General features: G+C 45.9%; 3 protein-coding genes across 4 annotated transcripts; 2 read left to right on the forward strand and 1 right to left on the reverse strand.

The window, feature by feature from the left end:
• The first annotated feature begins 908 nt into the window (after positions 1 to 908).
• On the forward strand, positions 909 to 5,254 carry LOC125706813 (ubiquitin-associated protein 1-like). Its single transcript, XM_048973653.1, has 5 exons — positions 909 to 1,073; positions 1,476 to 2,120; positions 3,197 to 3,406; positions 4,674 to 4,775; positions 5,045 to 5,254. The coding sequence occupies exons 1-5, from the start codon at positions 942 to 944 to the stop codon at positions 5,177 to 5,179; spliced, it is 1,224 nt and encodes a 407-aa protein (XP_048829610.1). The 5' UTR covers positions 909 to 941; the 3' UTR covers positions 5,180 to 5,254.
• Positions 5,255 to 6,709: 1,455 nt separating this feature from the next.
• LOC125706732 (ras-like protein family member 12) lies at positions 6,710 to 10,578 on the forward strand. 2 transcript variants are annotated; one of them, XM_048973548.1, is made up of 6 exons: positions 6,710 to 6,993; positions 7,243 to 7,348; positions 7,620 to 7,676; positions 8,215 to 8,288; positions 8,792 to 8,982; positions 9,605 to 10,578. In XM_048973548.1, the coding sequence occupies exons 2-6, from the start codon at positions 7,252 to 7,254 to the stop codon at positions 9,942 to 9,944; spliced, it is 759 nt and encodes a 252-aa protein (XP_048829505.1). In that variant the 5' UTR covers positions 6,710 to 6,993; positions 7,243 to 7,251; the 3' UTR covers positions 9,945 to 10,578. The 2 variants fall into 2 exon arrangements, with proteins under 2 accessions (XP_048829505.1, XP_048829506.1); XM_048973549.1 differs by having other exon boundaries at positions 7,278 to 7,348.
• Positions 10,197 to 14,499, reverse strand: LOC125706734 (uncharacterized). The gene is made up of 6 exons (XM_048973550.1): positions 13,816 to 14,499; positions 13,476 to 13,534; positions 12,786 to 13,040; positions 11,728 to 11,847; positions 11,146 to 11,236; positions 10,197 to 11,044 (listed from the first exon to the last, which is right to left on the reverse strand). The coding sequence occupies exons 2-6, from the start codon at positions 13,510 to 13,512 to the stop codon at positions 10,831 to 10,833; spliced, it is 717 nt and encodes a 238-aa protein (XP_048829507.1). The 5' UTR covers positions 13,513 to 13,534; positions 13,816 to 14,499; the 3' UTR covers positions 10,197 to 10,830.
• Between the last annotated feature and the right edge of the window lie 304 nt (positions 14,500 to 14,803).

Raw genomic sequence — 14,803 nt, forward strand, 5'->3', positions numbered from 1 at the left:
TCATTCATAGCTGGATCACTGTCAGATTTAAACCAGTGTGTAACTGCAGCATGAAACTATCCACAAGGGGGCATACAAGCACAGGAGTGTAATGCAAAGAACTGGTCTTATGGAGTCTGATCAGTGCCTCAACTCACCAAAGTGTTGTCAACTGTACGTCTGCCATAATCGTTAGATAATAAAAGAAACACTGATGCAATATTCGTAGAGATTGTCATAAACTAGAATATGTGGCACCAAGTAGGAGAGACCCCAGACAAGCGTCAGCGTCTAGAGTTTTGGCTTCAAAGTTAAGCTCCCAGCTGTACATAGCAGCTGTGCCCTGAAACACATCTGGGGGGGGTTGTAGTAGAAGCAGGATCTCTGAAGGCATGTGGATCGCGAGGGAAGCATGATGGTGCCTGGCCAGAAGAATTCCTGCGCGGCATGTGAACAAGGAGCGAGAAGGAAGAAATTAAAAATCAAAATGGAAAAACCATTTTCAGAGATCTCACTGCAAACGGTGCATCAGCGCTTAATCAGCTCTCCTTCACACCAATGAGGAGTGGCCAAATTTAGAGCCACAGATTTACCTGGATACTTCCAGGGCACTGCCCTCCCCCAGCATGTGGCATGCGGCCCCCACGTACTTGGGCGGCATAATCCCTAATCCACTCTGCAGGCTGCTCTTACGTCACGTAACACTGGGGACAAATTTAGCCAGGCATGAGAGCCAGCAGTTGGGTACTGAGAGCCAGGAGAACAAATCCGCTATTTATTACATCTGCCTGGAAAGATTTGCACTCCATAATTTACTATTAAATCCATTCTACTAAACAGGACAACAGGGAGAGGAAGGTAGAAGGTTAATTGGTTATTCTGTATTGTTCTCTGTGTCATCTGTAACAGGGCCTTTGGATCTCAACAGTCACTGCGCTCCATCACCCCATCCGGCGAGCAGAATGAATGTGTTGGATGAGGTGCCCTTCAAGATCCCACAGGGCCCTCTGGAGGGCCCCCAGGACAAAGTGGAGCTTGTCACTGCCCCGGAACTCACCATGTTGGACCGTGAGAAGATCCTCCTAGAAACGAAGGTCAGGACCCCGTGAGAACCTACGTTTGCTGCATGGTTAATCTGCATCTTGCTCTTTAGAATTCTAGGCAAGAACCCTGCAGCTTCTACCTGAGTTTGCTGTCACAGTAAGGGTCAGCATCACTCATTTCAATCATCATACATTTATTATGAATAGAAATAAAATCCATTTTTGTATCCTCCTTGACCGTTTAGCCAGTGTAGCAGAGATCCTAGGGCTGATCTCAGGAAACAAGGTACAGAGCAGTAATTTAGACGCTACACTAATTTGGAAGCTAAGACATATGACAGGAAATCTGAAGATGCAGAATTTGTTCTCTAACTGGATGTTTCCTCAGAATTAGCATTATTATACAGGGATGTTCATCATGGTCGGTCTTTGTGTTTTCTTTGCATACGGCAGTATGAGTTTTGTTTGGAGAACTGGGTGCTGACTGGGACCCAGGAGGGCTCGGCCTGCCCACGGCCATCCTCTGAGCCCCGGCCCTCCTGTCCTCCGTACTGGCTGATGTTCAGCAGCCCACAGGAGAACCGCCTGGCCAGACTCAGGAGCAGCGACCTGTGGGAGGCGCTGCCGAGACAGCGGAGCCGCAGCCTGCCAGCCACTGAAGGCCACTGCATGCACCCCCGTGTCAAGCTTCTCATCTCTGATTCGGAGGGCGAGGGCGGATATTCTGAGGACGACGAATCGTCCTCCATGGAGGAAGACGGGGTGTCTCCACGGGGCAGGGAGGCACAGTGGCACAGATCGAGGACACCGAGGGAGTGTCGCCGCAGCTCCTCGCCACACCTGCGGCGTCAGCAATCACCGTGTCAGCACAGCCGGCGCAGGACCGCCCCCCCACTGGACTCCCAAGACTCCGGGCAGCCCATACAGAGTGAGAGCATCCTGCAGCTCACGACCCAGCGGCACCCCAAGAGGAGGCTACCCGCACTGGGCCACATCAGCCGCAGACGTTCCCTAACGCCCCAGCCACCATGTTCCTCTCCGCCCAGGAGTCGGCCACCACCCAGGCCCTCAACCGCAGAGTACAAACCCTCGGTACTGGTATGACTTCGCTACACCACACTGCAGTACATTTGGAAGTACACCCCTAGGGCATGGCTATTAAAGGTACATGAAGGTTTCAGGAAGGTTTTGTTTGTTTTGTAATGAAGCAGCTGATTCAACTGCATATCTTGAATTTCTTCGCTTTTAACGTCAGGCATCTACAAACTGGCAGTGAAGGGAAAATGGTGCTTCATGAACTAATTGCTGTATTTTTGACCCCACTAGATGGTGCTCTTGGTTTTCTTTGGAGCATGCTGTGAGCCCTTTTATGTATCGAGAGCACCATCTAGTGGGGTCAGAAAATATAGCAAATGGTTCATGAAGCTTCATTTGTCTATCACTACAAATGAGCACCTCCAGGAATCTATTTACTATGGTATAGCTATAGTGCAATACATTTCCCTAAAATAAACTTTCCAAATTGCAAACTGCCATACATGAGTCCATTAAGCTCAGTTGACACAGGACCATCAGAGTGTAGATGTACTTCCAACCCTGAAAAGTCACTCGGCACACTAACACCCAATCAGAAATCTGCACACTTGATGTAACAGCAGCTCCTATTGGATCCCTCATGGTACCTGGAGTGAATCACAGACACTTAGGAACCTGTTTTGATCACCAAAAACACAAACTCATGGAAAATGTTAGGATTAATATAGCTGTAAATGTTATTGTGTTAGTTAATCTGTTTGGGGGATTTTTTCAATTGGTTTATCCAGGGTAATATGATTCAACCTATTTCTATAGTTGGTGAATGTTCCAAAACTACTCAGCTCGAGGGCCTGTGTCTTAGGGCTACTACATCCAGCCAGTCGTGTGATGTGAACTGTCGACGTATTCAAACACATTTAAAAATTGCTTAGATTTTGCTCCTCTTTGATTAAAAAAAGCCATGTTACCAGATGCCTTTAGCAGATTGTAGAATTAGCTTTGTCCACATTTTCTATTTCCCTGGGGGGAAATTTAGCTTGATTTATAATGAGGATTTTAAACTGAGCCCTGCAGCGGTGTTCCCAGGATGCTCCCTGCTCCAGGTCAGAGGTCGTGACCCTGCCTTGTTTCCTCTGCAGTCCCTGAGCCGCTATTCCCAGCTGCCACCACCCCGCTCGGTGCGTCGGGTCCACGATTCCCACGCAACGCTCCCGGACTCGTCGGCGGAGCTGCTGTCGGCCCTGAGTCAGGATGAGAGGGATCTCCTGGACGCCATCACTGACCAAGGCTACCCACTACACACGGCCATCATCGCCTTGCAGAAGACGGGTTGTCAGAGTGCTGAGCGGGTGAGCTCTGCACACGTCTGTGTGAGGTACTGCCCTCACTGACGGAAAGTGAGCAGAGCAGTGCTGGTGTAGCCCGATACTGCATAAGACATGGAGTAGAGGAGGATGGAGCACAGTGCCTCACCCATTAGGCAGGGACGGGGTGGGGAGGGGGGGGTTTGGGGGGATTGTGGGGGCCCCTTTTTTTCCGAAAGATTGAAAATGTCTCCCTTTTGAGGCCTGACTGTCTATTTTGGATCATCTACAATCAAATTTGTTGTAGTTGGCTGATGGGACCCCCCCCACCAGTTGGCAAACACCCCCCTTACCAGCACAGCAGCACAGCCCAGAGGGGGGGGCCCAGCTCAGAGGCAGCCGGACTCCCGGAGATCTCCCCCTCTAAAAGACTCAAATGTTCCTCTATTTATTCTTAATTTCCTGTCACATGGATACATTTTCCATATGTTTGTTCATCTTATTTTATGAGACTTACAAAAGTCCGCGTCCTGGCTGTAGCATGACGCGGCTGCGCGCCTCTCAGATCTGGCCCACACTTAAAGCAGCTGTGGTTTTCGCTTAAGGAGAAACATCCGGTTCCATCTTCACAAACCTACTGCTGACTGCCTTGGATGTGAAGCCGGAATGGAAAACAGCCAGCAGATTCCTGCTTCTCCGCAGCCTGCTGTTAGGTCATTATCATGCTCTCAGCAGTACACAGTTACACACGGCAGCCGGTGCCATGTCAGTGCATCCTGTTTGAGGAGGATCTCTTAAAATAAGGCCTCCCCACATCCTCTACGTCACTTCAGCACAGGTGTCAAATCAGTCATCTGTTTCTCTGCATTAACGTGTTTACACCAGGTTTTGACTTTATTATTAATCAAACCTAGTCTCTATAATCCAGCTGTTTATGGAAAGTCTACTTAAACTCCAACCCTATTCTCCCAGATTACGTTTTCTGCTGGGGGGGCTCAACAATCTCATCCCACCACCAGGTCTGACTTCCTTCCATGGAACTTTACCAAACATAAGCCTCTTACACCATATTGCCAAACCGCAGAAGTCAAACCCATCCACATTTTGTATTGTTGACAATTATAAATAATAAAATAGTCCTGTGTAAGACTAAATTTATTCACCCTTAGTGCCATACTGAACACAGGGGTTAGGTCTGCACCAGCGGATCTTCGGTGAAGATGCCCCCACCTCTGAACAATGCTTTATGGAGAAATCTGCTTCAGAGAGCAGCTCCTACCTCCTCTCACCCCCTATATGTGCCCATCCCCAGATCCGGGGCTACCTGCTGGCCCATGACCGTCTCTGCAAACTTGGCTACGATGAGACGCAGGTAGAGGAGGCCCTTGAGATGTTCCAGAACTGTGAGGCAAAGGTGAGTCACCTCTCAGGTTTTACTGCCACCAGTGGTCTCATACCACACTTCCAAGCTGTTCTCCTTCCATGCATGTATCATTAATCTTGGTCTCACCTTGATCATTGCAACAATTGGATTCCCTTATTTCTAGTCTCCGATTGAAGCTGAGGAGCCTTCATCTGAACATGCTGTTTTTATGGGTTGAATGACATCCCACAAAACTCCCCACATTCCACAGCAGAAAACAACAGATTTAATCAGGGTCTTCTCTCCTGTTGCCACTACAGGCTGCTGAGTTCCTGCATCTCCTCACCCAGTTCAAGGAGATGGGCTTCCAGCAGAATGTGATCAAAGAGGCATTGCTCGTCCACGAGAACGACAGGGAGCGGGCCCTGGAGGAGCTAATGACACAAGCAGGCTGACCAATGAGAACCCAAATCCACCCGTGAAATGACATCATCGCTAGAAGTTCAGAGCTTTGAAAAAACAGGTTTAGGTTCCAGGTTCAAATGCATTGCATCACAATTGTCATGCCCACAAGGGCAGGGACGAGCACCAGTGAACAATCGCCAGCCACTAGCGCTACTATTTAAACCGACTTCTCCCAGAAGTTGGTGCAAAGTATTGTTGCCATTTCCGAATGCACATTACCAAGCAATTGCTCTGTCTTTTGTCTCCCCGGTTTGACCTGCCTGCCTTCCCCGTACTGCCCCGCTTCCTCACCGGTCCATTTGCTTTCATTCAATGTGACTTTGCTCATTTATACAGCTGGATATTTTACTGGAGGATTTCAGGTTACATACCTTTTCTAACAGTCTATATGGACAGTCCCTCCAAGAACTTGGACCAGCAACCTTCAGACGATGAAGTGTTCATGACATAACCTGCTTTATTCATTGACATTTACTTGATTGAACATATATAACTGAGACCTGAGCTCAAGGTAAAGTAACCAAAATGAACCACAGCTGACCAATTTGTCTCTTTCGCAAACCATAACTGTCCCAACTCCTCCGATGCCTCCTGACTAGCAAATCTAGCAAATCGAATCCTTCCAGCATTTTGGCCATCGGATATAGTTGGAACTTTCCGTAGCTGACATTGTAGATATTCTGGGACGTTTCTACTTTCCCAGTTGCCATCTGCTACTTTGGGTGTTTTCAAGATTACATTTGACATTTACATTACATTTCTGCTTCAATATGCCTTAGGGGTCAGAAAAAAAAATCCAGTTCAGCTTGAGAAACTATTTCAATAAATATGAATAAAATTATGACTATGAACAGACATCCCTGTCTTGAAATGCATTGCTTGCCACATACATTGAGGTTCCTATGCTGTCTAGCAGTCAGGGCTCAATATTATTTTAAGCTTAGCTCAGTATTTCTGACTTCACCCCTCTTCTTTTCAATATCGATAAACTCCCCTGGTTAAGGGTGAATACTATGCAAAACTAAAAATAAAACTGGCAAAAACCGCAATATTTCCCAGAATCCAACAAACACGACAGTCAATCAATGAGCGCTGCGATGCCGCTGGTCGTTGCGGTTGATTTAATTAATCTACATTAATAGTAGAGTGTAGAGTTCAGAGTAATCTTCATCTAAATTAAAGTACGATATAACGTCAAAACACATTTACGAAAGTGTACATCTCCGTGTTTCGTATATGTTACCTATATCCAAGTATAATGTACTTTACTAAAAATGATCGATCCCTCTGTCTACCATCAATTAACAAACTGCTTAAATCACGACAAATACAAATACGATATTATAATCCAACATGATTTATATAGGATCAAACCGATAGTATTTCTTATTACACATGCTGCAGTATAAACTGTTGCTTTTCAGTGTATCCCGTCAATATCAGTTTCTCTAAGAAAGACCTCCCATGAGAGGAGAGGGAAGGTCGTCTCCCTGCATGCACATTTCAGAAAAAAACGAAGAGCTTTTCACAAGGAACTTGGCATTTAGTCAGACACGCATCCGGCACCATTAACAGCAAATCAGCCCTTTAAAACCGTCCATCTCCTCGCGAAGGGAGCAAAGTGCTCGCGGACATTTCGGAATCACCTCACACGGGACGCATTTTTAATTAATATAATTACGCATTAATCTAACGGGAAATGCAATTGTCGTTTGAGGGAATTTAACTGAATAGCCTATATCGATTTTGACACAAAGAAAAAGGTTTTATTTATTTGCATTTTCGAATGAGCGGAGGTGAGAAGGTAAGCATCGGTAATTAATTCATTTTTACTTGGAGCAAGACAGTAACTGTATTTAACCCTAAATCTGAACTAAAGGAGCAAAGTAGCGGTGCGCTAGCAACTTACAACATGCACAGAATAGTGTGCTGGTCAGTACAGTAAGTAAAGCCATTAAACACTGTGCCCATTATAAACTTATAATTTATAAACGGACGCGTACACCATATGATAACGTCTAACTAACCTATTTTATATATCTGTATATTCCAGTAATCTAGAATGTCTTCGATGTTTGGGAAAACTAGGACCTCGACTATGCCGGACCGAGCTGAGTGCAATGTTGCTGTGTTAGGAATACGGGGTTCGGGCAAATCAGGTAATATAACTTACCATTTTAAATCATTTACGTGATAGATTTCGCAAGAGAAGAAACGATATAGTCGTTTAAAGTTTCCTCACTCAACAATCATTAAAATAAACATAAGACATAATATATAGCTAAAGCAATGCGTGAGTGAGCGGTGCTTTAAATGCTGCTGCTTGTGTAAAGCGGGAGTTTCTCATGCCCCCGAAGCCCCCGCAGGTCTCAGATGTACAGCCTGCATCGTCATTTTGCTCAGTGTAAACAGGACGCGTCTCTTCTCCAGCTCTGACCGTGAAGTTTCTCACAAGGCGATTCATCAGTGAATATGACCCCTACCTGGGTAAGTCCCCCCTCCCCAAAAGAGGTGACAGGAATGCTTTCATCTTCAGTAGATAGGACACTGCGAACTGCTCACATTAATACATACGTATGTTTGAAAGCCTATCTAACATTGCAATTCCCAACACGAGCTTCCCTGGGGGACCCGCAGTGTGATTTGATCTCCAAAAGGCGCGCGGCGATGGCTGGACCGGGGGTGGGGTGGGGGGGGCGGGTCACAGCGATCACAGATACGGGGCTGGAGCAAACGCCGCACCCGAGCGCACGTTACCGCTGTGCCTCGATCGCCTTGCGTCTGAAGTGATAACGATCGTTTAAAAGAATTATGGAAATTCAGATGAAGATACATGAAGATCATACAGTGAGACTGAAAAGGCATTTTAAGCTAATTTAACGCTAAGTGCACGGGGAAAATATGGGGGTTTGATTTAATAACTAAACATTCTAGAAGTCCTTATGAAACTAGAAAATTACAATAAAAAAGAACAACGATGTTTCTAAAAATGTTAACATTTTTGTTTAACGTATTTGTATTTTAGAGGATATATATAGTTCGGAAGAGATTGTCGACCAACAGCCAGTTCTTATAAAGGTTATGGACACTGCTGACCAGGTACATATACAATCGAAGAGATGAAATCTGTTTGACCAGATGTCTAACTGACTTTAGGTTTCCAGTCTAGTGCAGGTAAAATAAGGTTTCTCTCAGTCACCATCTTTATTAATTATAATTAGTTAAAGCTGGTAGATTTCCTCCTACAGTCCCAAACTATGTAATTTCAAATGCCCATAGTGTGTGACTGCCCTGTAATGAACTGGCATCCTGAGACAGACTGTCTCACTGTGACCTATAGACTGGTTAAGCAGATATGAAGATGAATGGATGTTTAAGGCCTGTAAAGCATTGAGTAAGGTAGATCCCTGCAGCTGTATAAAGCTCTTTTACTATAAAGACAGGATTAAAAAACTTACAAATGTTAACAAGCTTCTTGCAAAGCATTCACAAGCTCTGTAGCTTTGTTACACTTCTCACTACTGACCAGAAACTATTTTGAGTTTGTTCTTTGCATAACCCAGCTAGACTCTGAGACTTTAAATCCCGCCTGGTAACTGCAGGACGGACCGCTGAACTGTGAGCGATACCTGAGCTGGGCCAGCGCCTTCCTGGTGGTCTACAGCATCGATGACCGGCGTACTTTCGAGGGCTGCCAGCGGTACCTAGACGTTGTGACGGCCCATGCCAAGTTGCTGCAGGTGGATTTGCCCGTCCTCCTGCTGGGGAACAAGCTGGACATGGAGCGTTACCGGTCAGCTTTGGACTGCTGGACTTCACCTAACTCATCAACTTGGGTTTTTGTCATATTTCAATTTATCGACTCTTTGTTCCTTCATATATACCAATAATATATTGAGTGTATGTGTGTGTGTATATTATATATACACACATACCTACATACACAATACATATATCAACATATTACATCAAGTAGGCAGCATGGTAAATATCAGTGAGTAGCACTATAGCCTCAGACCTCCAGAGGTTGGGGTTTGAATCCCACCTTGGCTCTGTGCAAGCTGGGGTTCAAAACCCACCTTTCCTTCGCACATTCAAGACCAGGATAATTAGTTATTATATGGATGTATTTTATATATTTGTAACATAGAGTTTGTAATGTTTTGGGCATTATAAATGTAGTTCCCCTAACCGATTTGAATGTAAGTGTGCACACTGGCTTACAAAGTCATTATCATGCTAAAGTGGCTAACAGGTGTCACGCATGCTGATACAGGCGCTGAGACAATAAGCTGACATGAGTGTCAGTGGGCCATGTGAGAACGCGTGTGTAAGCGTGTGGGTGTTGTACTCGGCTAGTCGAACGCGGTGCTGCCGGTGGTCAGTGCATCCTGCTCTGCCGTTTTCCGTCACAGGCAGGTCAGCGAGTCCGACGGACGCACCCTGGCCTCCCACTACGACTGCCTGTTCTACGAAGTGTCCGCCTGCCAGGACTTCGTTTCGGTGCAGCGAGTTTTCCACGAGGCCGTGCGAGAGGCGCGGCGGGATGCTGAAAGGGGTCGGCCCACAAGCCCCCTCTTTATCAGCGAGGACAGGCCCCCCGCCAGCCCGGCCACTACCCTGCTGCAAGGACCCGGCCCCGGAGAGCTGCCGACACCCGCCAGTGCCAGGGTCGTCCCCGTCAAGTCGTCACGGGCGCAGAGCAAACGCCGGGCGCCCACCCTTACTCTGCTAAAAGGCTTCAGGATCTTCTGAGCTGGCCGGGGGAGGGGGGTAAAGGTGATGAGAGAGCCACGGATGGCGTTTACCTTTGAGGGACAGGACATACAAGCAAAAGAATCTGCGATTTAAGAAAAAAAAAAGACTGCTGGAGACACACCACCCAAAGTGTTTCTTTTTAGTTTGCTCCAGCTGTGCGGACTGATGCGCACTGTTAGTGATGCCCCAAAAGAACAGATTTTGAGTACCCTCTAGTGGTCCAGGACAATAACTACAGGAAGAGTAAAGATCGTTCTGTTTGAAACCCTGTTACTGTTTAATCCATTTAAAAGCCTGTGGTTCCAGTTCAGCCAGCGGTCAGTGTAACATATACAGAGCGCCCCCCGCCCGGCAGATGGATTTTTAATTGATATTTTCTTCATTTTTATTCTCTTCAGATTGTCTCAGGCATAAGTCATGTTGTTTTTGCAGACCATATATAAAGTACACCAAAAATATAACTGATAAAATATTTCATCTTCAGTAGAGAAGCTATCAAAGAAATGTATTGATTGTCTAAATTTGTCATTATATTTACGGGGAAGTATTCACTGGAAAGAGAATTCTGTTTAATTGGAGGAGCATCTAAAGTAAATTCAAAATGAGGAAAATAAAGGTGATTATTTATGAATTGACTTCAGTGTGACTGTATACCCCCAGCCCTGCTGCAAAGACTGGCAAGTTCAGCACTGCATGACCCTGAACTGCAATGCAGTGACTCAGCTGTTCTTCATATGTAGGGCTGTGCAGTGAGGTGAGACTTGGCAGTCACAGTGAAGGCGGTCCTGAGGAGTAGCTGGAGAGCACTGCTGAGGTGGCCCCTGATCCCCCAGCTGAGAGGGAGCAGTCGCTTGGCAGTGGAACCAGGGCTCTGGGTTTCTGGCTACAGCACTGACACGCTGCCGTCCTTCCACTTTAACACAATGTCTCCTGGTTTCATCCCATCTACCTCATCGCGGTTCACAAGGGCAGTGACTGTGGCCCGGTCTCCCTGGGGCGAAGCATCTGAGGACCCTCTATTCTGGTTCCCACTGTCCAGCTTCTCCATTTCTAACACGTGGATCGCAGGCTTGTACATGGCGATGGCCTTCCTGTTCCTGAAAGGGAGTTTGGAGGGGGGGGTCAGCATCCCAAAATGGCTACCCTGTGCATCTCGGGAAGAAAGGCCACACCAGAGCGCTGGACCCTAACCGCTCACCTGTCAGCCATGATGCCCAGGCCAAAGAGTAAACAGCCCAGCAGGAGGGCTACAAAGGACAGAACCAGCATGGCGTACTTCCAGGAAGAGGCTGCGACACAGTCAGAGAGAGGCCAAGCTGAGATACAAGCACACTTCCAATATTTACGTGCCCCTCTTCAGGAAATCCTCAATGTGACGGCAATACAGCGCAAAGCCCTAAGTACCGTCAATGTCGTCAGCCTCTTTTTGGTGACGTGAAGGGGCTCAGAAAGGAATGCCCTTAAGGAGCCGCTACTGGATGAAGACTACAAGGTATCATGATGCTGTAGTACAGTCTATCCCAACCTGGTCCCAGGGGAAGCCCCAGAAAGCCCATGTTTTTGCCCAGCGAAGAACTGGCTGCTAAACACTGCTTTAGTATACTGTAAAGCTGAAAGTATTTAAAGACAATCACCACATTTTTCTCAGGAAAATGTCTCGTTTGCTGTTTGTATTTGGTAATTTAGTGATTTGCTTCCCATGACCCCTGTATGCTGCCTGCTGGGAAGTTTAGAGATAAAGTGCATTCAATAGTAAATGACAGGCCGCAAAGCCACTCACAGTCCTCCGTGCGGTAATACCATCTTAAGTACTCCCTCTGTTCCTGCGTTGGGTCGTTTTCGTCTGCATCCCCTGACCCTCCCTCAGAATCATCCCCATCGTCAAAAGCCCTCCTGTAACCTGAAATACAGCGAGTCTGTGTTAGAGCCAGAATCTGCATAATGGGAACACAGACCGGGCATGTAGAGATACACACACAGTAACTGCGCAGAGATATACTGTGTACCTTACAGATAAAGTCAGAGACTGTCCCTCTATATCGCTGCACTAACACAGAATAACAACACTGAGATCAACACAGAGTAAGTATACAAAGAAAACAGAAAAAGCAAAAAAAAATAACTGCACAGAGATAAACTGTGTAACTTAAAGATAAAGACCGAGAAACTACAAAGATATAAAGAGATAAACAGTAACAAGACCGTGACCAATACATTGTCACATTTCAAAGAAAACACCTTAATCATCAAATTCAAGAATTTCATTCACACCCATCGTCACAGGCGTATAAAAGCAGGCACCCAGCCATGCAGTCAAGTTTACAAACATTTCTCAAAGAATGGGTCGTTCTGAAAAGCTCAATGAATTCAGATGTGGTACTGTAATAGTATACCACCTGTGCAACAAGTCAGTTTGTAAAATTTCTTCCCTGCTAGATATTCCACGGTCAACTATAAGTGGTATTACTGTAAAGTGGAAGTGTTTAGGAACAACAGAAACTCAGCCATGAAGTGGCAACGTAATGTAACAGAGCGGGGTTTGGAATGCATGATCGGGTGAGTCTGGAATGGTAGAACTTGACTGGCCAGAGAACCTGACCTCAACCCCATCAAACATATTTAGTATGAACTAGAATGGAGATTGTGAGCCAAGCCTTCATGTCTAACATCAGTGCCTGACCTCACAAATGCTCTTCTGGATGAATGGGCAAAAATTCCCACAGACACAGTCCACAATCTGACACAACAACAAAGAAAACTGAATAAGTACACAGCGATGAACTGCATGCCACATAACCGCCATGTGAACCTGTGACAGGGCTGGAGAGCAGTACTCACGCTGATCCCCCTCGCTGAATTTGCCCTCCCAGAGAAGCAACTTTCGCGTGACGTCCCGGCTGTCGGAAGCCAGCGGCAGAGCACTGCCAGGGCAGATCCGTGGGGATGGGCTCTGCTTTCCATGGGTCTTGGGATCATAGCTGCAAGGGCCCGGTGGCTGTGTGGTCAGGGGCCGCCCCGTACCACGGAGAACCAGGAGCTGAGCTTCCGCAGCAGCTGCTGACGGAGGACCGGAGTCCGGGTCACATGAACAACCTGAAATAGGATAAACGGTGATATTAAATGGATGGATGATGGTGACAGAAGCAGACAGAATGTGAGACATTTTGAGTTTAAGCGATGTTGCCATTAATACTTTTCAGTTACAAAACCCTTAAGAAAACACACACACACACACACACACATACAAACACACGTTTGTATTCATATCTTTGTGGGGACTCTCCTTTCATTCCTATGGAAAAAAACATAATCCCAACAATGACACCCTTAACCCCCACCCAGCCCTAACCTTATCCGTAAGTAAGCAAACAAAATACAAGACTTTTGGCATTTTTACTTTTTTTTCATTACAGTCACAGGTTTTTATCACACTGTGGGGAAATTTAGTCCCCTCAATGTAATATATACTTAACCCACACACACACACACACACACTCCCTTTCTGTGGTTAACCAAAGTCTCTTTTACCTTGTAGCAGTAACAGCACAAACACTTCCAGCATCATCCTGTCTGCCTCACTGGATTGGCTGAAACACAAGAGTCCTCTGCGTTTAGCCTGGGTTCTGCTTCCTAACAGAGGCCCAATGACCTAGTGCAGTGCGTTCCTGTTCGGATCTGTACCGAAAGGCATCTCAGTATGCCCATCAAATATTATTTCTGCGCTTATTTCGCTTGTGACATCATCTAAATATCTGTATGCAAAGGAGAATATAAACCCGTCTGCAGATCTGAAATTTAGCAAAAAAACAATTTCTTTTTCGAGATCAAATATTCATTAAAGTCTTAATGCCAGTACAGTGAAACATACCTCTTTCTTCGTAGTCTTCTACCTCCAGGACAAGTTTCTCACAGGAAGAGGACTTCCAACACTCTTGTGGGTGGGAACAAGTTCTCTCCTTCCTGAGAACATTGTACTTGGCAACATGTTCATAAGGAAGAGAAAAAAACATCACGAAATGAAGGCTCAGACAATGCAATCTTACTGCGTACATAATGATTACAAGAACTAACTAAATAAATAAGCTTTCATTTCAAAGGGCTGCGGATATTCCTGAGGTTACAAGGCACAGATCAAAGGTGTGTTACACAATTTTCCAAAATGTACTTCTTGCTTAGAAGACATCTCCCTTCGTTCCTAAAAAAATGTCCCTTTCTGCTCATCCTTTGATTAGATCCACTCTGAATCTAAGGCTTTTAAGAAAAGGATCCCTTAGAGTTAAACCTTTCGAGACTAAGAGGGGCGAACATGCAGGTGCGCCTGTAAGCTGGAGTGTGTCTGTTTAACTAGCGTGATGTGATGACTTTATTCCTTTATGGTGAGATCACTGCACACCGGGAGAGGTGAATGACCCTCGCACTACAGCCAGAGATGTTCAGGAACAGAGAACAATTCTGGATTTATTAGTTAGTCACCACCTAAAAGACAAAGTATCTAGACAGAAAGCCACCTTTCGCTGAAACGTTACTTATAGGAGATTAGAGACCAGACTGTTTATATTGTACATCCTGAGATGGACTGGAATGTGGATTAGGCTTGTATGAAATCCTTAGAAAACTTCCATGGTAACGGTTATCAAACACCTTTTTAAGGACAGGTCCAAGAAACCTGAAGTAAAATAATCAGTTCGGCTTCCACAGACCACAGCTCGTGCAGATACACTGTACTGCCAAAAGTATTGGGACACATGCCTTTATACACACATGAACTTTAATGACATTCCATTCTTAATATATAGGCTCTAATATGGAGTTGGCCCACCATTTGCAGCTATTACAGCTTCAAGTCTTCTGGGAAG

This window comes from Brienomyrus brachyistius, chromosome 13, assembly GCF_023856365.1.
Source record: "Brienomyrus brachyistius isolate T26 chromosome 13, BBRACH_0.4, whole genome shotgun sequence".
In the NCBI taxonomy this organism is placed as follows: Eukaryota; Metazoa; Chordata; class Actinopteri; order Osteoglossiformes; family Mormyridae; genus Brienomyrus; species Brienomyrus brachyistius.